The following is a 26826-nucleotide window of genomic DNA, read 5'->3' as shown; positions in this document are numbered from 1 at the left end:
AAAACTTCAATTCTGATGAAGACAGATCTGTATTTGATTCAGCATGTATTCTAGCTCATTCCTACATCATTTGTGTCATTTTGTGGTGAAAGAAACCCGAAATATGCCTATAGACACGTGCGTGAAACACTAATTTTAGGTAGTTTTTCTTGAATTTATTAAATTAAAAGTGTTAAAATGTGTTAAATATGTTAAAAATAATTTATTTTCACACTATAATCATTATAAATGCTCATAACATTAAGTATTTGCCCAAAATGAGCAGAATATTCTCACGGTAATCATAAATAATATGTTTATCATTAGACTCCCTTGATGCGCAACGTCCACATACGTGGACAGTAGCTTTATATTGTATAAAAACCTACCTTTATTGTAAATTTGGATTTTAACAACATAGACTTCTCAAGTGAACTGTACTAAACATCATAATATTTTTTAAAACCTGAAATTGCCCTTTGGTGTGGTTGATTTTCAGATATAAACATGCTTGTTATGGTCATAATTCACATCGGTGGATTTCTTAGATTGATGATGTCATCAAACACTTAATATTTAGTGCAAAAAGTTATAACTGCTGTTAAAGTATTGTAATGAACCTCATGGTACTTCCCATATACAATTTGGAAAAAAATAACCACTATTTACCTATCTAAAGTGGGGTTAGAATTACTGTCCACGTATGTGGACACCGTGCATGAAAGGGTTAAAAAAGTGCTTGTGTGGTGACGATAGCGCTGAACACTGAAACAGACGTATGACAGAAGTGACTGAGCTCACCTGATGCTTCTGATGTGAGTTTCCGTTTTATTGACATGAAGTTTAAACTTTGTAATGATTCACAGTGTAGCCTAATCCAAAAAGTCAGAGAATGTGCGCGCCCATCAGGGAAAGGGAAAAGGTCCCCAACAATGTTTGATGATTCATGGTGGAGCGAACAGTGTTGCCGACTTTTACTTTCCTCATACGCCGATGTAACCATCTGCGTGAGAATGATGCAATGCTTCGTTTGCACACCTTCTCTTGCTGTTTCTTGGCTCGCAGTGGCTGTGTCGAAGACAGACTTTGAATTCTTTGCCGTCTACAAACGCTAGAAATAGGCTACTCTTCTCGGTTAGCCTACGCAAATTAAAGATGGGCTGATGGTAGTTTCTCACAGCGTTAGTATCCACAGATCATTTGACCACCTTTTTAAAAGGGGCTAGTAGTCTACCAGCAGTCTCTGCAAGCCGAATATGATCACAATTAATGTTGCCAGATTTTGTGCCAGAAGCGCCTGCCGTTCTGACTGCGTTAACGTTCTGGGGTTAAATGCGAAATGATAACTGACGTGATGAACATCTAGGAACCGAAACGTGGAACCGACAGCCAAGGCACGTTTCGATGTCAAGTAGAACCTTAGCCTTTCATTCGGTTCCATTAAGGAACCGAATATCGGTACCCAGTACCCGTCACCTTTATAATGCGCCACTGAAGGCGCGAACCCCTATCTTATGAGTCACGCTCTCTTCGGCTGTGGCGAGTCGGGTAAAGTAGAGAGATGACTCACTCATCTCACTCTAATAAACGGGGACATATACAGTATATGTCCTAATGTTCCTATTCGTAAGAATCGTTCGTCATCTCTATGGGAGCGTTCCATCTCTCCCGGATCGCATGCTGACTGACCATATGAGTAGGAAATTCCCAAAAAGGTCCACTGTATGGCCAGTGCTCCCATCACCCAAGGCCTGTGGCGGGTGATCCCAAAACCCTGTGTCCCAGACAGTGGTGGACAGTAACGAGGTAAATGTAATTCGTCACTGTACTTAAGTAACATTTCCATCTATCTGTGCTTTACAGCGATTTACAGCTAAATTTTGTACTTTTCTCTTCTTTACATTTACGGACACACTCGTTCCTTACTTGTTCCTTTTTTATCTTTAAGGCGATACACGGCAGGTGAATTCATCAGTTTTTAATGCCCTGGTCAAATGAAATCTGAGATTTTACGCTGGTGTGAAGAATGTGAAACAGAATCCGATTGGCAGGGCTCAGAGATTCGCCATTGTGATTTGTTGTGATGTGACACGTGACAAGCTCTACTGTACTGCTACGGAATTTGTTTGTTTAGAAGGGGAGCAGCAGAGTCAGACCACTGATGTGTCCACAGTTGCGAGACGAATTGAAATGAGAAGAGACGGTACTTACTAGTAATATGCAGAAAGCACAGCAAAACAATAAAAGCAGGCGACAATATCTGTTGTCAAAGTTTATTATTACAGTATGCACGTCATATTCGTTGTGTGAGGGGGGAGGTTTAGCTCGCTAGGCTACACTCACCTGACACCAAGATGAAATTTGTAAGCTAGGTTCCGCGTTTGAATTGAATAATCAACAAATTGATACTTAATGTACTGCTTATTTGACATACTGTGCTACTGTATATCTGTGTTGTAGCTTACAATAGACTCACATAATTGCCACTTTTGTAGCGTGTTGGTTTCTCGAGTCAAGTGCACAGGTAAACATGCTGCGGTTATTCCAATTACCCCCGTCCGTGACGACATCTCTATCGCTGCCATGGCTCGTTTCCCAAACAGTCCGGTCTGGAGAGGGACAGCAGCATATCCATGATGGTTGTCTTCTCACATTCCTGGAGGGAGGTGTGGTGTAACCACAGCCCCCTCGATCCAGCGACCGCCAGGCTCATGGTCCTTCCAGCGGCCTGGGCGGTCCCCGTCGTGCATTGGAGGATCCAATCCGTTGCCAGGCGGAGTTCCTCCAAGATGTCGCCCGTTGGCTCTCCGTTAGCCATGCGGTCGGCCATGTCGCTGTGAAGATCGGCCGAATAGGTGGACAGCTAGCGGCAGCGTTGACCACCCTGCAGACCTGAGCGGCAGAGCGATAGGATTTTTCCCAGAGTGTGAGGGTGAACCAGCTCATCTTCCCCAGGAGCCTCAGCTGCGTGGAGGACGGCCCCAGGCTTCCTGGCTGGGGCGCGAAGTATTGGGCGAAGTGTGCTTCGAGTACAGGCATCCTGTCCCATCCCTGATCCATGTTGTCCATGTCAAGCATGGAAAATCCCGGCGTGGGCGAGCGTGCAGAGTACGGTCGGTCCCACGTTTTTGCCACTTGTGTTGCCACCTCCTCGAAGAAGGGGAGCACTGTTCAGGCTGCGGTGGGACACGGGAAACGCCGCTCGTCAAGCCACGACCTAGGTTCTGAGTTAAGCGACTCCACGTCGTCCTTTTCCTCCTGTTCCACCGTGTTCTCCTCTTCAGAGTCGGAACATTCCTCGTTGCTAGTCGCTAGCATATGGTTAAGCGCAGCTAGGCGTAGCTCCAAGGTGTCCGGACTCATTCGACGGCTCCTCTTACATTTCATCCTGGTAAGCGCCACTCGGGCGTGAGGGAAGCTGAGAAGTAGAGATGCAGGTCTATCAACAAGATGGGGTAGCCACAGCTGGAGATGCACGACTGTGTCTCCTCTTCCCCCGTCCTCCCATCATCAGACGCTGTAGCCATGTTAGCTAGGCGGCGTGGCCGGTTTAGCTAAGAGTCGTAGCACGCTAGTCAGACAGAAAATCTCGTAGGCCTAGAGTAATTTCCTTCACTCTGTCTTCGGTAGAAGCCCTTTGTCGTGACTGAGCGCTTTCGCGGCACACTTTTGTAGAGGACAGTTAAACTCAGTTGGTCGAGCAGAACGCAGTTGGGCAGCAGTTCACAGCCGAAAAGAGTGATAAGATGCCATGTTATAATGGCGGCTGGCGGTCCCGCCCACAGCGCGAAAAAAAGAGGTATTGTTGTGCATTTTCAATAATGTCCTATTGTGACATAAAGGCTACACAGTTTACGCACATTCACAACTGCCAGGTACCACCAAAATAACATCAAAACAAAAACACATGACCATAGAAAAGTGACAAAATAATGCTGTTGTCCCCATCACATGTCCCACATTCTAAACATGTGAAAGTGAAAGCCCATTGGGAAACTCCAACTCCCATTGTCATTGTGACACAGCACTCCACAGCACACAAGTGAACACTGCACACTGCACACAACGAAATTGCATTTATGCCTCACCCGTGCAAGGGGGCAGCCCTCAGTGGCGCCCCATGGAGAGCAGTGCGGTGGGACGGTACCATGCTCAGGGTACCTCAGTCATGGAGGAGGATGGGGGAGAGCACTGGTTGATTACTCCCCCCACCAACCTGGCGGGTCGGGAGTCGAACCGGCAACCTCTGGGATGCAAGTCTGACGCCCTAACCGCTCACCCATGACTGCCCTCCGCTCACCCATGACTGCCACACATGACCCCATTTGCACATATTTAACAACGGACACAGACAATGAATTCAGAGTCCACGTGTTGAAGCATCCCCCCATTGTCCCAAAGTCATGTTTGATGGAGCATCTTGTCAAACCGGCATGTGCTTCTGATCAAACAGGGATGATGACACGGGATGGAGTAAAATAAAGTGTTCAAATGGAATGTGGCACGAGAAGGTACCTCACCCTGCCAACTTGGTCAGAAATAAATGTTCAATTGCTGAATCTGAATTGTGCTGTGTGGGTGTGTGCATATGTCAAGACAATAATCAGTGATAAGACAAGACAAGACAATAATCAGTGATAAGCTCAGGCATGATAACATAAAAATGTTCTGGAATGGACAAACATTTTTACAATCAATTATTTGAAGCTATTGATAGATTCTTAAGTGATGTGGTGCAGAAACTAACCGGCCAGGTCAAAGCTATCCTCGCAATCTGTTTAGAAAGAAAAGCAAAGCAATAAGTTCAGCACAATGGTAATCCTCTGAAGCATAGAATCCTCTGAAGCATAGCATAGCCTGAGGACTAAACAATATCTTATGCATCACATGAGGCGATGGTCAATGGAAATGACAGTGAAGTGGAAGTTAACAATTCCATACAATTTGTTGATCAAGTTAATTGGTGAATTAACTGTATGTCCATGTATAGTGCTTAAAAAGTCATGAAATCAGTACTTACTTGTAGTAGGTGACCAAAATGTCCATATGAAAATAATTATCAAACAACCATTCATACACATTCTCAAAACCCTTTTAAAGGTTTAGGATCCTGTTATAAATGTGTATTACAGATGTCCAAGGTGCAATCACCAAACCCTGTTGTATTACTAAACCCTCTGTAATGTTGCAACCTCTTTTCAATGACTACAGTGTTCCACTGGCAGAATTGTACACATTGTGATGCAGCAATATATTTCACAGTTCAACTCGAAAGACTTATTTGTTGAGGAGAACCGTCTACACTTTTGCATGAAACTGCAACTCAATTTCCTTCCTCTTTTACATTATTAGCACAGCACAAGGCATGCCATGGTGGGTAGCAAGAGCAAAACTGGGTTCCTGGAAGAATATTAAGGCTTTTAACGTGTCAGAAATGTGTTAGAAAAATGTGCTAAAATGTGCTAGACTGAACTGCAAAAAGTGAACTACAACTAGGAGAAAACTCCATGTATTGTTTCAGTCTCTGTGCTCAGCCAGACAGAACTGCATGAAGTACATTACACCCAACAACCAACAATAGAATGTGTACAATGACAAAATTTACGCTTTAGCTTTTTTAAGCACTGTTCTACACACTGTTGTAATGTATGATTATGTTAAGTTTTTGTCACAACATTTTGTGATGCATTCAAAGTTGTCAAATCAATGACAGCTTTCTCTAAATTCTGAAAAGTGCAATGGCACTCTTATTGAAGTTCCCTTCGAGGGGCAGTCCTCCACAATAGTTTGAAGAGAAGAAAAACCAAAGGCAGTCATAATTGCATTGCATTACACTGCATTGCACTTAGCTGACCCCTCTATCTAAAAGTGACCTCCAGTTATTTACAGGGTATGTTAGAGTCCCTGGGGAAATATGAGGTAAGGTGCCTTGCTCAAAGACAGTTCAGCATTGGATGGATGTGTAGGGAGAGGTAAGGGTGGGATTCAAACCTACAACCTCCAATCTTCCCCCTTTAACCATTAGCCCTAAATAAATGATAAATGGATTTTTTTAGAAGATACTGTGTGCAGCCAGTTAGACATTACAGTTAGGTGTCTGTACGAGTATTCAATTCTACTTTCTACCCAGAATCGCATCTTGTCACCAGGCTAGGCAGGCAGCCACTAGGGGCCCCCAAGGTTGGTAGCTCACACTTTGCAACAGAAGTGGCAAATTTCGTTCAAATGTTCACTCCTCTGTCATTTCACTTGGGGCCCCAGCTGAACCTGGAGTCGCCTCTTCTACTTGTATTCCCACTGGCAGGTGAATGTCCCCTTTGCCTAGGGCCCCCAAATACCTTGAAATGACCCTATTCACATATGCAGAAAATGCTTGAGTCACTGGTCTGAGATCGCTTAAATGTGTGAAAGGGACCAAGTGTGAAAACGCCCTTAGTGTGGATGTTTCAAAATAAATCAATACAAAATAAAATATAAACAAACTGTGCAATTTGCTGTCAAGCCTTTGAAAGGCGGGAACTTTATTAAGAACTTGTCTTCTAAGACTCAAGTACAAGAATATTTCTCCATCCAGTGGTCATGTTGAATATCGCAATCAACATGCAGGCTGTCTTGGCTTTCTAGTATTATTGTTATTGTCTTTTATTCTTCTCCTACATGTTAAATGTTCAATGTTCAATGCTAAATGTTAAATTGTTATTTATTACTCTATCACTTATTGTACTGGTTATCACTGGTCCATCACTGTCACTCACCAATGTTAAATACTCAGTATTTGAAGAGCTCTTTTCCAAAACGCTATATACACCATTTTTGACTTTTTGCATTTTATTATTGGAATTGAATGGTAAGAGGTCCTATCATCTATGTGTGAATTCTTGCCATTGAAATGTTTTGAGAACATACTTTAAAACTTCTATAAAAATGTATTTTGCGATGCATTTCAATGGAATGCCCAATACAAAAATGTCAATTTCCCAGCATTCTATAAAATGGATATATCCCATTTTGGAAAAGAGCTATTTTGTGTGTGTGTGTGTGTGTGTGTGTGTGTGTGTGTGTGTGTGTGTGTGTGTGTGTGTGTGTGTGCATGTGTGTGTGTGTGTGTGTGTGTGTGTGTGTGTGTGTGTGTGTGTGTGTGTGTGACAGAGTAGAACCATATCGTCGGCAAAATCCTGATCATCCAGTTCCTCCCACAACGTCCACTGTATTTTCTTCCTTTCTGTTGTTTCCCTCATTACCCAATCAATGGTGAGGAGGAAGAGGAAGACATCCTTGCTTGACATGACGCCCGTCTTGACGTCAAAAATCTGGGACAGTTGACCTGCATGCATGACTCTTCAGTAGATGCCGTTATATGAATTGTTGATTATGTTCATGATCTTGGTGGGGATTCCATAGTGTTCAATAAGCTACCATAATTGTCCGGTCTAAGCAGTGAAATGCTTTCTGAAATTCAATGAAGTTCATATACAGGGATGTGTTCCATTCAATAAACTGTTCAATGATGATATGATTGTGAAGTGTTGTCTGTGCATGAGTGATCTTTCCTGAAACCTGTGTGATCTGATGAAACGCATGGTTCTTAAGAGAATTAATTTGCCACATTTGGCTCTTTTGTGGCAATGAGATGTTACCATGACTGGGCATCAGCAACCTTCACATGCCCCTGGTACAATCTACTCTTTCCCATTCCTCTCCATTATAAATGTGCTATTCAGTTACTCTGTTGTTGTTAGTGGTATTCTGTATCTTGTGGTACCCTCAATGCTATATTTCTTGTGTACAATACATCATTGGCATTAACATGTAGCCACAGAACCCTGGAATTACCTTTTATGAAATGGCAAGTATTCATTCCATTATACACATCGACCATGGTGTCATTGTTCCTCATATCTGGTAAAACGTTAATTATTTTTAAGGTACACTGTGCAGGAAATGGTCAAAAAAGGTACTGCAACTATGCTGCTCATTGACACTGGGCTGCCTAGGCTATTGCCAAATTTGATCTTTTCATGAAAGTTTACTAAGTAATAAACTAACATTTTCTAGTATGGCCCAAGTACAGTCATTTTTGCAGCTAAAAATTGATATTTCTGGAAATTCCAAATGGCGGACCATGGAGAAGATCTACCTTTTCATGTATGAAAAGTGAAATTTTTCTAGTCATAATGAATACTTAGAATTTGATGGTGGTGGTAAGTATTCATGAAAAAGGTAACATTAGTGAATGGGTAGCATGAATTCTGGAAATACTGTAAACAGCTAAAAATCACACAGTGTACCTTTAAGGTATAAAAGAGAAGTCACTTCTGGGCACTGTGAGTCTGGAAAAACCACTTCTGAAAATGTTCACCTCATGCCTGTGCCTTTCTTGCCAAGTAAGCAACTAAACCACAAACATTGTATAAAAAAACAACTTCTGCAACAACAAAAATCTCTGTTTCAGTTTCTGCTCACTTTCAGGGTGCACTGTTGGTGTGCATTTGCTTGCTCATTGGAACAGTGTTCAGCTAACGCACAAGATTTCATTTATGAAACAATGTTATCTGTTTATTATTATTATTATTATTTTACATTTCATATTTTTAGTAATATGCACGTACAATGCAGTCAAACAATGCACTGAAATCTCTTATTCCTGTACTGAGGAGCTAAAATTGTCTGTTCCCTGTTTCTCAGTGTCTAAACGCGGCCCGCAAAGTCATTTTATGTCGCCCTTGAAATCATTTCAAATGTGAAGTTGACCCACATACGTTGACATAAGTTGACCCAAGATTGTGTGCATCACAAGAATTATAAGTTTCCCCAGGTAGCACCACATAGGCCTACACATATACATATAGGATGGGAAGGAGTATTTGTGTTATTTGCGATAACCTTTAACCTATTAAATGTGTTTGTGTATGCACGAATTCTGTGCGTTTTTGAGTAAAGATTGAATTCAGCCCGCGACTTCATCTCAGATTTTGATTTTGATTAATTTTGAAAATCTGTGAATTTGAGTTTGACACCCCTGCCATGAATTGAAGAGGGTCTTCTGGGAATGTTCTCCATCCAGGATTATACTGCGGTATTCTCATAGACGTTGGTTTCTGATGTTTTGTCCGTCCCTGCTTAAAACAACAAAACATTTGACATGCTACATACCATAACTAATTTAAGGCTGATTCGGAAAAAGCATAAACCTTGATTTGTAGCCAATCACCTGTTGGTTTGCCTTTGAAGGTCATTGCTATGACCACCAAGGTCATGCCGATGAGAACAACTCCAATGAATCCTGAAAACACCTTGTAATAGAGAGACACTGAGGGCATCTCCAGCTCTGAACCTGTGGATGGAGATTAAAAACATCAACTAGGCCACTTAAGTGGTTCCCAAACTATTTTACGTGGTGACCCTCGTAACCCTCTGATTGTCATTCCAAAAGGCAGACAGTTTTTGTCCATTAATATTGCTAAATTTGAATTTGGAATACAGGAAAAGTATATATCTATTAACCATACACAAGTCAATATTGTTGTTTTTCATGCTTTTATCATAGATATGTACTATACATGTGTATGGGTTTTATCCAAGCCCTCCCTTCTCTCTGTGAACCTCCCGCAGTTCCCCCACAACCTCCCACTTAGGATTTCCGACCCCCGGTTTGGAAACCACAGCATAACTCTATCCCTACATGATGCACTGTGTATAAACTGCACATCATCACGATGTGACACTGCTCTGTATTAACTCACCATATTGTGAGATACTGTGATGGTCACTTAAATGATCTCCGTAAAGATGTGGCATGATGAGGGAACAAGTGAAAGTAACAGGCGGGGTAACGGAGACATTGAAGATGATGCCTGCCTCCACCGTGACGCCTGAGCGATACACAGTGGATTCTGCCTCGGTATCTACATGCAATAGGAAATGTCCGTCTTGATGACGATCATGGAAACATCCAACCAGGATGTCCTCATCGCTATCCATCCATCTTGCCACTCTGATTTTGGGCTTTAGGATACCTGAAATGCACAAGAAAAGTGTGTTGATATTTCGTATTGGTTTAAATTGATTCAGAATTGATTCCTTTTATTAAGTGGGTCAATTGAGTAAGGAACATACTAAGTGTGGCTGTGAAGGAAATTATTTGAACAAGAAGTTGTGTAAATCACATAGTCTACAGACCTTCATCCTCTTGATGATTGTAAGGAGCCTCGTCTCCACTGGAACCTAGAAGGATGATATTTGACATTTGGCTTTCATTTCTAGAAGCAAACTTGATTATTTTTATTTTGATTACTTAGTATGAGCTGCATCTCTCAGCTCTCTTCTACATTACATACAGTAGTTGTGTCTACATACACGCATAATCACCTGAAGCATCATCATCTGAAATAAAATAAAATGAGCAAAAACACACAAAATATGAAATGATGAGGAAAATTATTCAAACTGAACAAACTAAAACAAAAAACCCCAACTTATTCATTTGCTCTTACACAGAGCTGAAATGGGACCAAAAAAAGGCAGGCTTTTTTGGCATAGGCCAAAGGCCCCTCATAACCCTAAACACCAGACCACCAATGGGACGGCCCATCTAAATAGTGAACTGGGGTCCGTTTCTCGATTCTTGTCGTTGCTAACCGTCTTAAGACCGTCTTAAGACCGTCTTACCGTTCCCTTGGATTTAGTGGTGAGCGTCGCTGTCGAGAGAGAGTTGAGTCACTCTTACGAAGGACTTTGCTAACGACGATAGCAAAGACTATATCAAGATACGGACCCCTGGTCTCTAAAGGACAAAACAAAACAAATCTAGACCTACGCCAAGGAAGCTGTTTGATAGAACATTTGTCTATGTTACACCCTCATTTTTTTCAAGCCTTTCTGTCTTGTTTTTTATGGAGTTAGAAACTGGAATGTCAAAATTCGCCCTATCCTGCAATGGTAAAGATTCTTTTTAAATAATTCCTGGACCCGGATTGTGACCCCGATCACCTGTTATCACTTGTTCCTTTTTGAATTATCCTGCTGACAGACAGACAGACAGACAGACAGACAGACAGACCAGCGCGAACAAAAACATAACCACCATGGCGGAGGTTACAAAATCACTGACCCCTGAGGACTGTCTGCCCACCGAAAAAAATGCCCCATATGCCAGATGACCAGGCCAGCCCTGAATACACGTAGCTGGCATTGTACAGTAGCAACCGTCACTGAAGCCTATACAGTATGTGGGCTTGATTAGTGATTGACTGTTCATTTTTCCTGATCTTTCTTTTAGTGATATACACAGTAATAATCATACATTTCAATGACCCCTGCAGGATGAGGAGAAAACAAAACACCACACACAGCAACAACCATGAATTATTCGAAATCTCCTTTGGAGAGTATAATGAGAAAATAACTTAGTGGTCTGTGTGGCCTTCTAAATGCTACGCAGAGGAAATGCAATACTGACTCACCTGCATCGAAAATGTCATCTGGAAATAAACACAAACATTAAAAGGTTTATCATTGATCTTGACAATTATTTGAGCCTATTTGAAACTAATGACAATTGACATAAGGGTAAAGAGGCAGACACAGACCAAAATTATCGTAATAGCCTTCCGTGGGAAAGATCTCCTCCTGACAATCTATTTGAATGAAAAGCCAATATGTTAATATCTATCACAGTATAGCCTACATTTCAGTGAACTATGAAATTGCAAGGTGATGTACTACTTCAGATGTGGAAAACTATGGATATGCCATTTCAGATGTATCACTTTTAAACAGAGGTGTCAAGAGTAAAAGTAGAAGTACTGTACATTCATGGTGTAAATACTACAGGACAGCACCAGTACATGATAATACATGGCTGTTACACCAGTTATTCCACTGTACCTATTAAGGTAGATACAGTAGACTGTGTTGTGACTAAACTAAAACCTTAAAAAGAAAAAAAGAAAAAAATATGCATGCACCCTGCAGAGAATCAGATGATGAACAGTACTTGTAGATCAGTTATGTTTCCTGTGCTAAGGAGAGTGGACGTTTTTGTTTTTTACTTTTATTTTTACTTTTGACATCTCTCACTTTTAAACCCTGAGGAGTGAACAGTACCTATCGGTCTATGAGACTACACTAGATTAGATTATGCGAAGTGGAGGCTTAAAAATCATGAGATCAGCACTTACTCGTAGAAGATGACCAAAGTGTCCACATCAAAACAATTGTAAAACAACCATTTGTACACATTTTCAACGTCTTTCTACAATATATTCATGTAGTTACGCAATTAATCATACAGTGAGTCAAAAGAGCTAAGGAGGAGGGAAAAATGATAAACGTTGACAAGAAACTGTCATCATAGGTCCACTTCCTCTTTTGCTTATTTTGCTTTAGTTGCACAAGCCATGCCACAGTGGGCAGTCTTGGTAGACAGATTGGTGAAACTTCAGGCTTTGAATGTGACAGAACTGTTTGAAGTGTCGTCTCATGGTCTCTCATCAGTGGTCTCATCAGTCTAACTGGGGTTGCACACGCACTGAAAAGCAGCACCCATTACCACAAACACAAACACACTAGCTCTACAATCGGCTGTAGGGCACAAACACAGGGTTGTGATTGAAGAAAGGTCCACAAAGTAGAACAAAACTGAACAGAGCAAACAGTGCAGCTTTACACAGCTTTCGATTATGACAGTTGTTTCCATAAATTCAATTTTGAGCCAGAAAATTGTGAATTAGGCCTACTGATTAATCAGGGAGAGGGGGTTAAGTTTGTTATAATATCATGATGGCAAGCATGCCACAACTTTACCAGCACTCAAATGTTATGTTCACATCATGGCCTATAACATGCAATCATTGTAAATCAACTTAAGGAATTAGTGCAGTCAGTCATTTGTCAAATCATGGCCATTTCAAAAATAAGGTAGGGCCTAAGCTTTGAAAACTTTGCCATTTCTCCATCCCGTGGTGATTTTGAATATCGCAGCCAGCTTCTGCAGATAGACCTCTTCTTCTCAGGTTACCTAGGGAAAGTGGTAATTGATTGTAACGCATGTTTAACCCTTGTGTTGTGTTCATAAGCTGCATACACTGTGGTGTTCGGGTCATTTTTGACCCGTGATAACAAAACTCAGCTATAAAATACCTAAAAACACTAGTTATCATCAAATATTGTTTTTCATCTCATGGCTAACTTGGTATGTATTCATATTCATGGAAATATTACTTGATGTATTCATCTTTTTGACTTTAAAGATCTTTTATCTTACATTATGCAAATCGTTTTTGATGACCAAAACTATCAAAATCTGCATAAATTCACTATTAATACCTCCCAAAGTGATACAATTAGTGATTATGTTGTCCATGTATTACAGCTGATATGAGAGTACAACAATCCCCAAATTTATTTTATTAGTTTTTCTCTAATATTAAAAAATATCATCAAGAGTGGCATTTGTGGTGTTCGGGTCCAAACCAACCCAAAGAGATTTATAGCAGGATAAAGACCAAATGTCAACTAAATTAGTTTTACAGTGCATAAAATTAATGTTTAAATATGTTGACTTGGTGTTTTTCAATATTTATATGATTTTAGTGTGGTAAATATACAAAATAACAATTCTGTCAGAGTCACAGCTATTCCGCCAATCTAATGCAAAGGTATTGGAAATGAACACCTCAATGAACATGAAAAAAATCACACTATTCATCTGAATCCCCTATGCCATGAACATGGACCATTATGTCATTGCCACATCAACTTTATGGAAAGTATAAGACCAGTTCTACAGGTTTGGGTGCCATTTTGAATTTTTGATACGTTTTTTGGAAAAAATAATGTGCAAAAATGTATTTTGCAAACAAATGTGCACAAAATCTCATTATATAATGCAGAAATGGATTCCCTGACCATGAAAACATATGAGTAGACACCAGAAATACATCTGTACTCCTTTCACAACAGGAGATATGACATATTGTAGTGTATGGGACTGTCCGGCGGCCATATTGGATTTGTAATATCAAAAAGCTGGCAAAAAAAAAGTTCAGGCAAGAAATATATTTTCCTCACCATAAATCACCAAACTGAAGACAAAGGGCAACCAACAGCTTTTCAGAAATGCATAAAACAACCAAAAATCTATACCGGGTCAATTTTGACCCCCGAAAACCACAGATGTAACTTTTTTTTTTTTGGACCTTTAAAATTTACTAAAATGATAAAACATATTTTTTTTGTGTTGAAATGATTGCGACTGAGGATTTTTGATGAGGATTTTTGATGGGTTTTTTTCACACTAAAACTTGAAAACGGGTCAAAAATGACCCGAACACAACATAAGGGTTAACAGGGGTTGGTCAAATGTAGATTACTTGCAAAAAAGAAGGATTTACAGGTGGCAGTGACAGCGTTGAATTCGAACAGTGTACAAAGCGGATTCCAAAAAAGTTGGGACACTTGGTATTTTGTGAATAAAATAAAAATGCTGGCATTTTCAAAACATTCAATATGTCAATAAGGTAGAGCATTGTGTATAGACAACATATCAGTTGTTAAAGTCAAGCAGAATGATTGTTTTGGGGTAATTATGTGATCATTTAAAATTTCACCCTTGCAACAAATTCCAAAAAAGTTGGGACAGGGCCAATAAAATGCTTTTTATGTTGGATAAGACTAAACACAACACAAGGGAGGAGACTTAACATTTAAATACTTTGACTGATGGCATGATTTTATTTAAAAAATAGATATTTTGATATGCGAGACATGGTTTCAGCAGCTCAACTGATAGGTGTGTTCTTCGACTTGTTTACCTTCTTGTTATGCTTAATATGTGGCATATCCTGACTGCAAGAAAACAATTTTGTCACCTGTTTACTCTTATGATGAAACCACACTGTTGGAACATAGTAGAGATTGAAATTTGCCATCATTGTGGGGCAATATCTTAAGGCTGTACTCCAAAATATCATGCCTTGGTAGCTATGTATGCTGTTTAAAGTCTGAATATTTCATTCAGCCCTCATTTTAATGCTCTACATGAGTAAAAAAGACCATAACCAAGGCATCTCTGCACTCCTTTACCATCATATATGCTGTCTTTCAGACTGACCACTAAATCAAGCTGAAGTATTCATTTTCTTCATAACCTGGAGGGTGCATGACTCCATGATTTTAAAAAAGAATGAAATATTTTCCATTCTGTAATAAGAGGACAGTTTCACATGTCTCCTATGTCCATCTAGAATGAGCTTTGCCACTTGCAACACTGTTTAATGTCTGTATCATGTGCCTTAATCAAGTGTTGTGTTTATGGTCATTTTTTCAACAGCTGTCATTGTTGGAGTGTCATAGTTTGCTTATCGACGATGGGTATGTCATGATCTCATAACTCGTGCAATGATTTTACAGAACTCTACATTACAGAAATAGGCCTTATATGCCTGCAATTTTGATAATTCAATCTTTCTGTGTAATAGATCAGTAATTAGTCCCTCAAAATCTTCGCTACTGAGTGCCACAACCTCTCTGTGGTGGTATTTTATTTGTGCATTCATGTTGGCAGTCAATATAGTTCCTTTCAAAATATTCCTCCTTGTGTTATTTTTAGAATTATTCAACTATTACATCAGTTTTTGGCCATGTCCCAACTTTTTTGAGATTTGTTGCATGGGTCAAATTTTAAATGACCACATATTTCCCTCAAAACAATGCTTTTCCCTCATTTTAACTGTTCCTATGTTGACCTTGTGCCATTTTGCATCTTATGCATGGATTGAATGTTTTGAAAATGCCAGCATTTTGATTTTATTCACAAAATACCAAGTGTCCCAACTTTTTTGGAATCCGCTTTGTAGTATGAGATCTGTTCTATCAAACCAGGCAAGATTCAGCTAGGTTCAGCAGGTCATTCGTTCTCTCTGCAATCAGAATGGTAAATGAAAGACACAGTTCTCAGCAAAGACTTGACAGTGTGTGTGTGTGTGTGTGTGTGTGTGTGTGTGTGTGTGTGTGTGTGTGTGTGTGTGTGTGTGTGTGTGTGTGTGTGTGTGTGCACGCGCGTGCACGCTGGTATGGCGCTGTGTCTGGTATGCAGCAGTTGTGTGTAAAAGAACCAGAGAGGCATGGAGGAGGTAGGCTACTTGATTTCATCTTCATCGTCTTTTATTTATGTTTTATTTCATCTGTTTCTTAGGTTTTGTCTACATGGTCTTAAATGTTGTCTGCATAAACACAACTTCACCACTTAAATTTTCCCTCTGAGATAACTTAATAAAGTTTACTTTGACTTTGACTTTGACTTTGCTTCACCTCGTATCATTTCCAGTCTCTACGTGCGCATGTTTGCACATGTTGCAACATCCTATCCTGTGCCTCACATCCTTTCCAGGCTTATTTCCGTTGCTCATGAGAGCACCTGAAGTAGACGTACAGTACCCCTAGTTTCATTTTCATTCTCGCCTTTATTTCAATTGTTACATTTTTTGGGAGGGAAGCTGATTAGATTGGGGGCTATTTAACTGCAGGTTGTCTTTTTGAGGAAAAGAGAGTTAAGAATGGCTGACTCAGAGATAGCACAAGGATCAGGGTACTTAATGACAAGAAAAGGAATGGTCATGGCAGGTGAAATAGTAAGTGCAACTTTCTTTCTCCACACAATCGCATACAATAAATATGAAATACTAGCCTACTGGTATAATTCATTTCGCAGTGTTGTTGCTGATACAGTCATAAGCTGTGTCGAATGTAGGCATTACAATAAAACAACTTTGGTAACACTTTATTTTAGGGATACATCTATTAGCACTAATACATAGCCTACAATGTTCTTTTATAAGTAACTTGTAAGGCATGTACAAAGCAAAATCAAACATTTGTTAGGCATGTATTCGCAAATGTCTTATTCATACACAATAAGGGATTTATTACCAATTTAACCTTAGTAAGGACCTAGTATGCCTTAGCATTTGCTTAGTACATGCCTTACAAGTTATTTATGCAGGCATTAACATTGTATGTATTAGTGCTAATAGATGTATCCCTAAAATAAAGTGTTACCACAACTTTTTGTCTTTTGAATGTCTGTGGGAAAACATTATCCATTTTATGACAATAACCTCATGGTTGAAATGAATGTGTTCTTGTTTCTGCATATTTGCATTAGGTCATTTGCTTAATTGCTCTGATCTGCAAAGTCGCAACTACAGGATGTTATATTGGAGTTCCGATTTGTGAGATGGTCTTGGCAATATTCTATTTGGTTTTATTTGCGACGGGGATGGACAAGAATTTTGGAGGAGTTCACTGGCCTTGGTCTGTAAGTATAGCCTAGCCTACTCTGTATATTCTCTCTCTTGTGTGGATGTGCGTTACTCTTTATAACCCTGACTTGTATCAAGAGAAAAATTCTATCATTTATTTTCATCTTTGCTGGATGGGGCACATCCACATCTCTGACTTTTCCACATTAGCATCAATTGTCAGGGTGTTTCTACTCAGACCAGTAACTGTGTTCTCTCGGCACATTGAATCTCCCATCCTGCTGCCATACTGTAGACCAATGAGCACGACAGTGAGTTCAGTGCACCCCGTTTCTGTTGCAGGAAACATGTTGCAAGCGCTCCATGCATCTTGAGCATGGCCTAAAACTTTTTTCAAACGTTCCATGCGGCTTGAGCATAGATGGTGTGAACAAAAAAATAGAACTGAGGTGCATGTTTCACATCTTTGCTTTCTTGATAACTCGCAGTGTGAACAAAAACGGAACTGAGTTCTTTTGCTGTCAGATTAGATGTGAAAATACCCTCAACAACCAGACTTCTTTTTCTAAAATGTTCAATGTTTTGGAAATGGTCATCTGCCTCGACAACACTCCGGTTCAAGCCTTGTCCATTATGTTCTCAGATGCATTCATGCCCTGATGAAGCCAATATGACCACAACACGTATAGCTGATGTGATTTTAAACAGATCTGCCATGTTGCATTAGAGGCTTTTTTTATATTTGCTCAAATCTCTGGGCCTCTGTTATTTCCTCTTTTTAATCAGTCTTGTGCATTTTAGGATTTCTTACGAAGTTTGACTGCATGCCCATTTGTCCTGATCACAGCCATGGTGTGCTTGATACACTCACACGGTGCTTCTGTGTTGGCAGAGGTAAGCAAAGGCCTCAGCTTGTCCTTACCTGCAGACACCAAACCAAATGCTCAACTTGCTGAACTCAAAACACTATTTAAGTCGCCTATGGGCCTAAATGTTGATTGCCCATTTCTGTGAAGATTTTTAATCTTGAATTAATCTCAATACCTGTAATAATCTACATAGGTATGCTCTATTAAAAAACAACATCGTCAAGAAGAGAGTGCATTTGTTATTTCTGGAAAATTGAGGAAAATCTAAAAAAAATACTCATTACAGTATGCCTGTCCTTTTCCCCTCAGATCCTTATAATTCCTGCTGGAGTCCTGTTTGGTTATGATGCTTGGCTAGTCTTTACCACTATAAGGCCAAGAAATAACTCAGAACAAAATGGCGGACAAATCATTGCCTAGAACTTCTTCAACATTTAGGCTATTCCACAGCTTTCACTTTGTCTGACATTGTTTCTTTTTTTGCATAATGAGAATACTATTTAGTTAAGATGTAAATATAGGGCTACTTGTGAACTTGTGTGTTTGCTGTATGTTTGGCAGGCTTTCAGTTGGTGTGGGTGAGTCTAATGTGATGTATGACATATTTTTTATTAATTAAGTGTTTTTGTATTTTCCCTTGTCTGTGTGTGTTAACTTAAAGGTTAAGTGTGCGTACTTGTGTTACACACACACACACACACACACACACACACACACACACACACACACACACACACACACACACTCTCTCTCTCTCTCTCTCTCTCTCTCTCTCTCTCTCTCACACACACACACACGGTCTAAAGGACAGAGGAAATGTGTACACTGAATGGAAAAATCTCTAAAATAAATTCTTCCATTCTTCTTGGTCATTTGTTACACTTTATTTATTTTATTTTACTCATTTGTGATTTTCATGTGGCATTGTTTTGAAGCTGTCGGAGTAATCTCATCTCTTAATCAGCCACTCATGAACCAGATGGGGGCCAGCAGCGTATGCTGTCATTTACTGTACTCTGCACAGCCCTGGCAACGTTAGACCACAGGATTTAAACAGCTGTGTCTCTGTCACAGGCCTACCTTGCTAAAGTTATTGAAAATGTCCCTGTAGTTTCACCTCCAACCCACCCCGCTTTTGTGGTGTGTGGCTGTTCATTTGTTTTCGAGCAGGAGTGGAACATTCTGGTTGTAGGATGTGGCACAGGCCTTCTTCAAATAAACCACCTTGTCAGGCGCTGCATGCCCTAGATTCTGTTCCTCTCAACACAACCGACCACGACCAGATATAATGTTGGAAAAAGTTTCTTAACAAAGAAGAAAGGAGTTGTGTTAAGGGCAGACACAATTACTGCATTACCACTACATTGAAATTGTTACACACAGTTAAAATGTAAACACCAAATACCGTTTATGAGGGCCTCACTGTGGTAACAACATACTGACAGAAGCAGAGGCCATGTTAGGGGTTGTAAGATATGCATGAACTTTTAGTGGAGCAGATAAAGCCAAAAATAATTCACTTTGGTATGCAAGCATGAATGTTCATTAGAATGCACTCTTTCAAAAAAAAGGGGAGGGGGGATTGGCAAAGGGTGTTGTCATGGCCAACAATCTTTTTGAAAGAGCGGATTCTAATGAATATTTGTGACAAATGTTATGTTCGAATCATAAAGTGAACTGACCTTTGCCTTATCTACAAGTGGAGATGGTGGCCATCTTGGAAACGGCAGCCATCTTGGATTTTACTGAGGCCAATGCCACTCTTAAAAAAAAATGGATTCTAATCGACATTTGTGCTACATTACATATGCATTAAGTAAACTATTGTTTGGCCTTATTTACAAGTGGATATGGTGGTTATCTTGAAAAATGACGGCCATCTTAGATATTTGTGTGGCCAACACACCATATCTGAAAGAGTGAACATGTTTGCCAAATTTCTGGCTCGCATACCAAAGTCAATGAGTATGTTGACACTTATCTGTTGCGCTATTTAGTTAGCTGTTCACAATGATATTTCACATAATGTAATAATTTCATGTTTAATAGTTAGTAGTTCATTTGTTTTTGGCAGCAAGTCTGACAACTTTCTTTCAGCATTGATCAAAACAAGACTATAACTGTACTGTATGAATGTAAGTATGACTGAAGTAAAACCATCTAAAGTGATAGCATGATAGCAAGACAGCGAGGTTATCTACTCTTGGGCCACCAACAGACGTACACCTCCTACAGACGTATTTGTTTATTGTAGTTGTACTGTAAGTAATGATTGCTGTACTGTATGGTGATATATCTTGTTAAGAACTGAACTCAACTGGAGACTAAGACACAAGGAGCAGGCACCAACACAGGTTTTGGGGTGAAATGAGCAGAGATTCTTTATTATTGTCAGGTGAGGCTTAAGTAGAGGTCACATGACCTGGCCTCAATCACAGTTGTCAATTGAGAGCACTCCCTTAGTGAAGGCCCTCAACGAGCATCAATTAACATATCATATACAGTACTTTGTCTTCTATTAAAGTGTCAAAACGGTGGAAATTGTTCAATAATCTTTTGACAGACACATTCTTATTTGTGGTGGTGAGAAAAGACAGTGTTCTAATTCTAACTGGAACAAGAGACAGACTCAAAGGAAAACTGAAAACTAAATAACAGTGGGAAATAAAATACAGGTATAGGGAAACCCATTGTGAACTATTTCACAGTTATGTGCATGTTTCCAAACACAGTTAACACTTTTTTCAACTAGTATGTTTTTCAACTAGTATGAGATACCATTCGACTTTCAGTTCTACAATGGCTCGTTCTTTTAGTTCCATGAGGGTTTTTTCTCTTCTTCTTTCTATGGAGATTGTCGTGTCATATTAGGTATGCTCTGCAAAAGAAACGCATATCATTAGAGGGTATTATTTGTGCCGAGATTACGTTTTACATTATGGTTATTACGAATTATCTTGCTCTCAAAATGTCTGTTTTGAACTTTAAATTCTCATGCATCCAGCTCATGTTATCTGAAGAGTTTAGCTTGGGCATCCTCTTTGAGCCTGAGCTTTCTTTCAAGCTCAAAGAAGACATTCAGCTGAGCTCTCTGAATCACTTAATGCAACTAATATTATTACTATTACCACTATTATTGTTATTGTTACAATTTACTTGTAAATACACAACCAATGTGAGTAATAATCAGAAGACAAGGGATATGTTCACTATTTAACACATTTATCCCTTTTTCTGAGTTGTCTGCAATGGAATAGAGTGGTCCTCACCAACTGTCTGATGTTCGCTGCTGTTTCCATTATTTGGTTAATATGGATTTTGTCTCAACCAATTGTAGAGTGGCCGTCTATGGGCATGTCCATATCTATTCTTAAAACCACCCCAAAAATTTGTTTTCAAGAATGTGCAACCCTCCAAGTGGTGTTCATTGGTAGACTATGGCTTCTGTTGTGTTTTATTTAGCATTTTACGAGTATTTTATCTTTCATTCACAAAATGCCAAATAATACATGACAATACATATTTCGCTGGGAATGCCGGTTAACACATCCAGGGCCGCTGATAGCTTTGGCTGGACCCGGGACAAAGACATCTGAAAGGGCCCCAAGCCCTATACATATGTAATGAGGATCCACTTCTGGGGCCCTCTCTCCCTGGGCCCGGGACAAGTGCCCCCTTTGTCCCCGATCTGTCAGCTTCCCTGAACACACAACTTGGTGAGTGCAGCAAACATCAAAAATTTGGTTAGGACTACTTCAATGCATAACTCAAAAAGGGGCTAAATCTGCTACTGTAAATACTGGACATGTCCTTTTTTTAAAGAAGCTTCTAGCATATGTAATGGACAATTACTATTCAGTAATGCTTACCTCTCGTTAGCTCTGGGTCAGGGGTGGGCAGGTGTACTCTTTATCATAGAGAACACTAAGAAAGTATCATAAGCAAATAAGCCACCCGCACACAATCCCAATATCTGAAAGACAGAAAGAAAGATTGGAATGCTTCCAACAGCATGTGCTTAGTGACTACTGTTAATTGATCAGTACTGTATTCCTACACCAGTTTTTAGGGAATTTGGAAGGGGTGGAACTGGGCTACAAATTCCTGGGGCTACCCAGTTCCTTTTGGGTGATAAGAAAAAGAAAACGTACTAGCCGCTTTGACTGGTGATATAAAGTTGTCCTATAGGCCTATTTAGCTATGTCTGTCCTTACAGCTTGTAATTCTGCTTAGTCGTAAGCTTGTGGTCACTTAAATGTATATAAAATAACAGGTAGCAGATAGTCGATAGGCCTATGGCTTGTTTAGGTTAGGACGAGAGTTGGCCCCTGCTCTTCTGAATCATATGCCACATACGCGACATGACAACAGCATTCGATGTAAATGTGAAGTGTGATTATTAATACTCTGTTTTGGTCCCAAAAATGGCTCGCTGAATTTTTTAATTGGTTCGTTTTTTTTTATCTTCACATTTATGAGAAAAGGTAGCATGATGATGTGCACCGTTCCACCTGCGGGTTGATGCACTATGAGTACACCTTACTGCCAAGCCTACTACAACATTACACAGAGTCTGGTCATTGCCCTGAAAATAAGATAATTTTACATCTCCTTTTGAGTTAAATAATTTACTTTTCTCTTGCTCTTCCAGCCATTCTCTGGTCGTGCTACTGCTAGTTCCAAGTTAGCTATTATCCCTGGGTCTTATGGGACCAGCTCCAAATTTTTGCGAGCTTGGAGGTAGAAGTTGCATTGCCAGACTCAGAGAACGGCTGAAAATACAGGAGAATGGTGAAACTCATTTAGCTCAAGGGGAGGTGTGAAATTAGCAGAATTGGTGAAGCATCTCTTTACTAAGAGTTCAATTAATGATTACAGCAAATAGTGTAAGCATGCATGTGCACACCAGTTCTTACCTCCCCTGCTAGGAGTGAGGGAACCGTGCTAGCGATCGCAACAAAGCATTGGCCTGAAGTCACCAGGAGCATGACTGACCCATTCACAACCCTGATGAGGTCCTGAAAGCACAAAAGAGACCATGAGACTGACCCTTTCACAGCCCTGAGGAGGTCCTGAAAGGACAGTAGAGGGTAAGGTTTTGATCAAGGAAAGAAGGAACCAAAATACCCTGTGTTGTTATTAAAGTAGGCTAGTGAATCTAAATGAACAGCCAATTATGTTGCAAAACCTATTCATAACCTTCATAACCTTTTTTAAGTCCCATTAGGCTTCATACAAGGTCACTGTGTATAACCTCTTTCACATGAGTTGTGCTAGCAGATACAGTTGAGGACGATATTATTAGCCCCCCTCCTGAAATTAGACATATCTCTTCATTGATCATTGAGAATGATCATTATTAATAAATGTATGTTATTCTGGAAACAAATACACCATGGAGATAGTTTCCAATAAGTTAAATTTGGACTTTTCCATTTTGCACTTTTCCACAATTAGTTTAAACAACTTTTCCATTTTTCACTTTTCCACAATGAGTTTAAACAAAAAAGTGTAAAAATGGCAAGGACAAAATTATTAGCCCCCTTATCATTAATAGTCAATACAGTGCCATTTATGAACAGAAATTGACAACAGGCACTTTAATTAGTTGTTAACTATGTTGGCACATGTCCTACCAGGGTTTTTTTTACCCAGTTTTTTCATTGCAAATAGTTAAGCTGGTCCAAATTGCATGGATGTTGAGGATGGACATTCATTTTCAGCACTCTTCAAATACTATCTGAAGGATTGAGGTCTGAACCACTCCATGACCATGGTTTTAGTATCCTTGAAGAACATTTGAACTATTTTGGATGCAAGTTTTGGGTTATTATCGTATTGAAAGATCCAGTGAAGATCTTAGCTCCCTCTATGAGCATAGTTTTGCAAGGTCACTTTCCACATTCTATCATAATTTTCAGTTTTTATGGTGCCGTACACCCAAACAAGGTTTCCTGTGGCCGAGGCTGCCTTAGAATGATGCATCCACCATGTTTAATTGTGGAAACCATCTTATAACAATTCAAGGCCTATCCCTTTCTTCACCTGACAGAAGCAGAATTCATGCATCAAAGCAGGTGCAATTGAATATCATCAGATGAAAGCAGAGACGTTCAAAACTCATTTTTGACTTTCAAATGTTCACAGGCAAAGCTCAATAACACTCTGATATGCACTGCCTTTAGTAAAGGGGTTCTTCTGTGATGATGGCCCCATAGCCCAATTATGATGACAAGCAACAACTGTCTTTCTTGGGGGGGGGGGGGGGGGGCCTCCAGGTGAGGCCAGGTCAATAACAATCATCTAGGCAGGAGTCCAATGCTTCTTTGGTCTAACGAGGCTAAGCAGTTTCCACAGTTACACATAGTGGAAGGGCATCACGTTTAGTCTGTTATTCAGCCTCAGACACAGGGAGTCTGCTGAATCTGGATTGCTGGGTCTTCCAACAACATTATAACCCAAAGCATACATTTAGATTAGTTCAGAGGTTCTTCAAGGACATTAACACCATGATATTGGAATCACCCGCTCATAGTCCAGTCCTCAATCCCACTGACAGTCTGTGGTTAATGTCTATGCTCAGCATCCATGCGATTTGGACCAGCTAGAACACTTTGCAGTGAAGAAATGGGCCAAAATCCCTAGTGGGGCATGTGCCAACCTAGGTAGCAACTTATCAGAGCCTGTTGTCAGTTTTGGTTCATAAATGGCGCCATATTGACTATTAATGATCAGGGGGCTAATAATTTTGTCCATGTCATTTTTGCCCTTTTTTGTTTAAACTCATCGTAACAATAGAAAAATCCAAATTCAACTCATTGAACATTATCTCCATCAGTGTATTTGTTTCCAGAATAACAGAAACGGTTAATAATGGTCATTATTACTGAGAAATCAAGAGAAATGTCTAATTTCAGGAGGGGGGCTAATAATATCGTCCTCAACTGTAAGTTATGTTTCAAAAGCACATCAATACACTGTACGCGTTCAATTAATACAGATGCAGCATTTGTATTAAAACATACTCACACAAAACAGCCAGTGGGCCTGAAAGGATGTCTTGTCCAAGCCTTTAGCAAAGCCACTTAGCATCAAAGTGCCAAACACAATCTGTGCAATAGGCACATGGATGTTGCAACTCACATTGACTGGAACAGTCTTGCCAATGATAGACAACATGCAGAGAAGCTAAAGACAAATCAGACAAGTTATAGTATGTCGCATACCATCAGTGTGATGTTTCACTACATGTAGCCTACAGGTACACAGTAGTAAAAATGCAGTGTTATTTCAGTACTATTTTGACGATATATGATCCCAGTTGATTTAGCATTCAACTCTTTGTTAAATGAACACTGAGAGTGTTGAATACAACGCCTGTTTTAGAGTATGAATGGTTTCACAGTGTACAGTGTAGCCCCGTAATGCACGCCGTACCTCCAGTGACACAATAGACATTGAAAAGTTAACTACCATAGTACTACAATACTATGACATCACACAGGGCCTTTAGTAATGCACTGTGACTTGGTCATTGTCATTCTGGAAACCGCAAATGTATAACGCTGTGTCTTAAAGGGGTATGCCAGTATTTTGGGGCTTAATACAGTTAAAATCGTTGGCCAGAGTTTATAAGGGTGTTAAAATGTCTTATTTTTCATGTAAGCCGTTGTCTTGCTTTAAGACAAGTCAAAAGATGGAATATGTCGCTAAGCTAGTGGAAGTCAATGGATCCATTGACTTTCACTAGCTTAGCGACATATTCCCTCTTTTAACTTGTCTTAAAGCAAGACAACGCTTAACATGAAAAATAAGACACTTTATCACCTTTATAAACCCCGGCCAACAACTTTAACTGTATTAAGCACCAAAATAGTGGCATACCCCTTTAACAGGTCAACAATAATACCAAATGATTCTCAGAATAGTTTAGATAAGCAATACAATACAGCACAATACAGCAAGTTTTACTGTAAGTGAGGATATGTGGACTATGTGGTCCAATAAGTTAGGATGTGTAACATTAACAACCTATATAGGTCAGTGGTAACAACCCCACATGAGCCCATCCTTTCCTCTCTGACAGGTACTTTGTATAATGTTACGTTTTGTTGGCCTTACCATTTCTCCTGCCATTACCATGCCTTTGCGCGTCTGTAAGTAATTGGTGGCTGTGGTCATGCTAGAGGCCATATCCACAGTTGCTGCTGTTGTTGTTTCCTCTGCGTCTGACATTTCTAGTCAGTAGTAGTTACAGTTGGCTGTAAAGAAAATGTCCCTGTAGTTTCACCTCCAACCCACCCCGCTTCTATGGTGGCTGTTCGTTTGTTTTCGAGCAGGAGTGGAACATTCTGGTGGTAGGATGTGGCACAGGCCTTCTTCAAATAAACCACCTTGTCAGGCGCTGCATGCCCTAGATTCTGTTCCTCTCAACACAACCGACCACGACCAGATATAATGCTGGAAAAAGTTTCTTAACAAAGAAGAAAGGAGTTGTGTTAAGGGCAGACACAATTACTGCATTACCACTACATTGAAATTGTTACACACAGTTAAAATGTAAACACCAAATACCGTTTATGAGGGCCTCACTGTGGTAACAACATACTGACAGAAGCAGAGGCCATGTTAGGGGTTGTAAGATATGCATGAACTTTTAGTGGAGCAGATAAAGCCAAAAATAATTCACTTTGGTATGCAAGCACACCATATCTGAA

At 40.0% G+C, this 26826-nt stretch overlaps 3 protein-coding genes across 6 annotated transcripts; 1 reads left to right on the top strand and 2 right to left on the bottom strand.

Annotated features, from left to right (window-relative positions):
* Window positions 1-8068: 8068 nt before the first annotated feature.
* On the bottom strand, window positions 8069-12256 carry LOC134456220 (uncharacterized). 4 transcript variants are annotated; one of them, XM_063207607.1, is made up of 8 exons: window positions 12159-12256; window positions 11568-11615; window positions 11442-11459; window positions 10336-10362; window positions 10159-10203; window positions 9723-9995; window positions 9191-9313; window positions 8069-9098 (listed from the first exon to the last, which is right to left on the bottom strand). In XM_063207607.1, exons 1-8 carry the CDS (start codon window positions 12217-12219, stop codon window positions 9046-9048), a joined length of 648 nt encoding a protein of 215 aa, XP_063063677.1. In that variant the 5' UTR covers window positions 12220-12256; the 3' UTR covers window positions 8069-9045. The 4 variants fall into 4 exon arrangements, with proteins under 4 accessions (XP_063063677.1, XP_063063678.1, XP_063063679.1 ...); XM_063207608.1 differs by having other exon boundaries at window positions 8069-9095; XM_063207609.1 differs by having other exon boundaries at window positions 10348-10362.
* A 4079-nt stretch (window positions 12257-16335) lies between these two features.
* On the top strand, window positions 16336-18827 carry LOC134456219 (proteolipid protein 2-like). The gene is made up of 4 exons (XM_063207606.1): window positions 16336-16610; window positions 17144-17296; window positions 18042-18134; window positions 18419-18827. Exons 1-4 carry the CDS (start codon window positions 16536-16538, stop codon window positions 18527-18529), a joined length of 432 nt encoding a protein of 143 aa, XP_063063676.1. The 5' UTR covers window positions 16336-16535; the 3' UTR covers window positions 18530-18827.
* Window positions 18828-21578: 2751 nt separating this feature from the next.
* LOC134456218 (proteolipid protein 2-like) lies at window positions 21579-26385 on the bottom strand. The gene is made up of 5 exons (XM_063207605.1): window positions 26231-26385; window positions 25139-25297; window positions 23026-23127; window positions 21979-22082; window positions 21579-21821 (listed from the first exon to the last, which is right to left on the bottom strand). The coding sequence occupies exons 1-4, from the start codon at window positions 26342-26344 to the stop codon at window positions 21996-21998; spliced, it is 462 nt and encodes a 153-aa protein (XP_063063675.1). The 5' UTR covers window positions 26345-26385; the 3' UTR covers window positions 21579-21821; window positions 21979-21995.
* Between the last annotated feature and the right edge of the window lie 441 nt (window positions 26386-26826).

Source organism: Engraulis encrasicolus, chromosome 10 (assembly GCF_034702125.1).
Source record: "Engraulis encrasicolus isolate BLACKSEA-1 chromosome 10, IST_EnEncr_1.0, whole genome shotgun sequence".
In the NCBI taxonomy this organism is placed as follows: Eukaryota; Metazoa; Chordata; class Actinopteri; order Clupeiformes; family Engraulidae; genus Engraulis; species Engraulis encrasicolus.
This window is presented reverse-complemented; position numbering and strand designations above follow the sequence as displayed.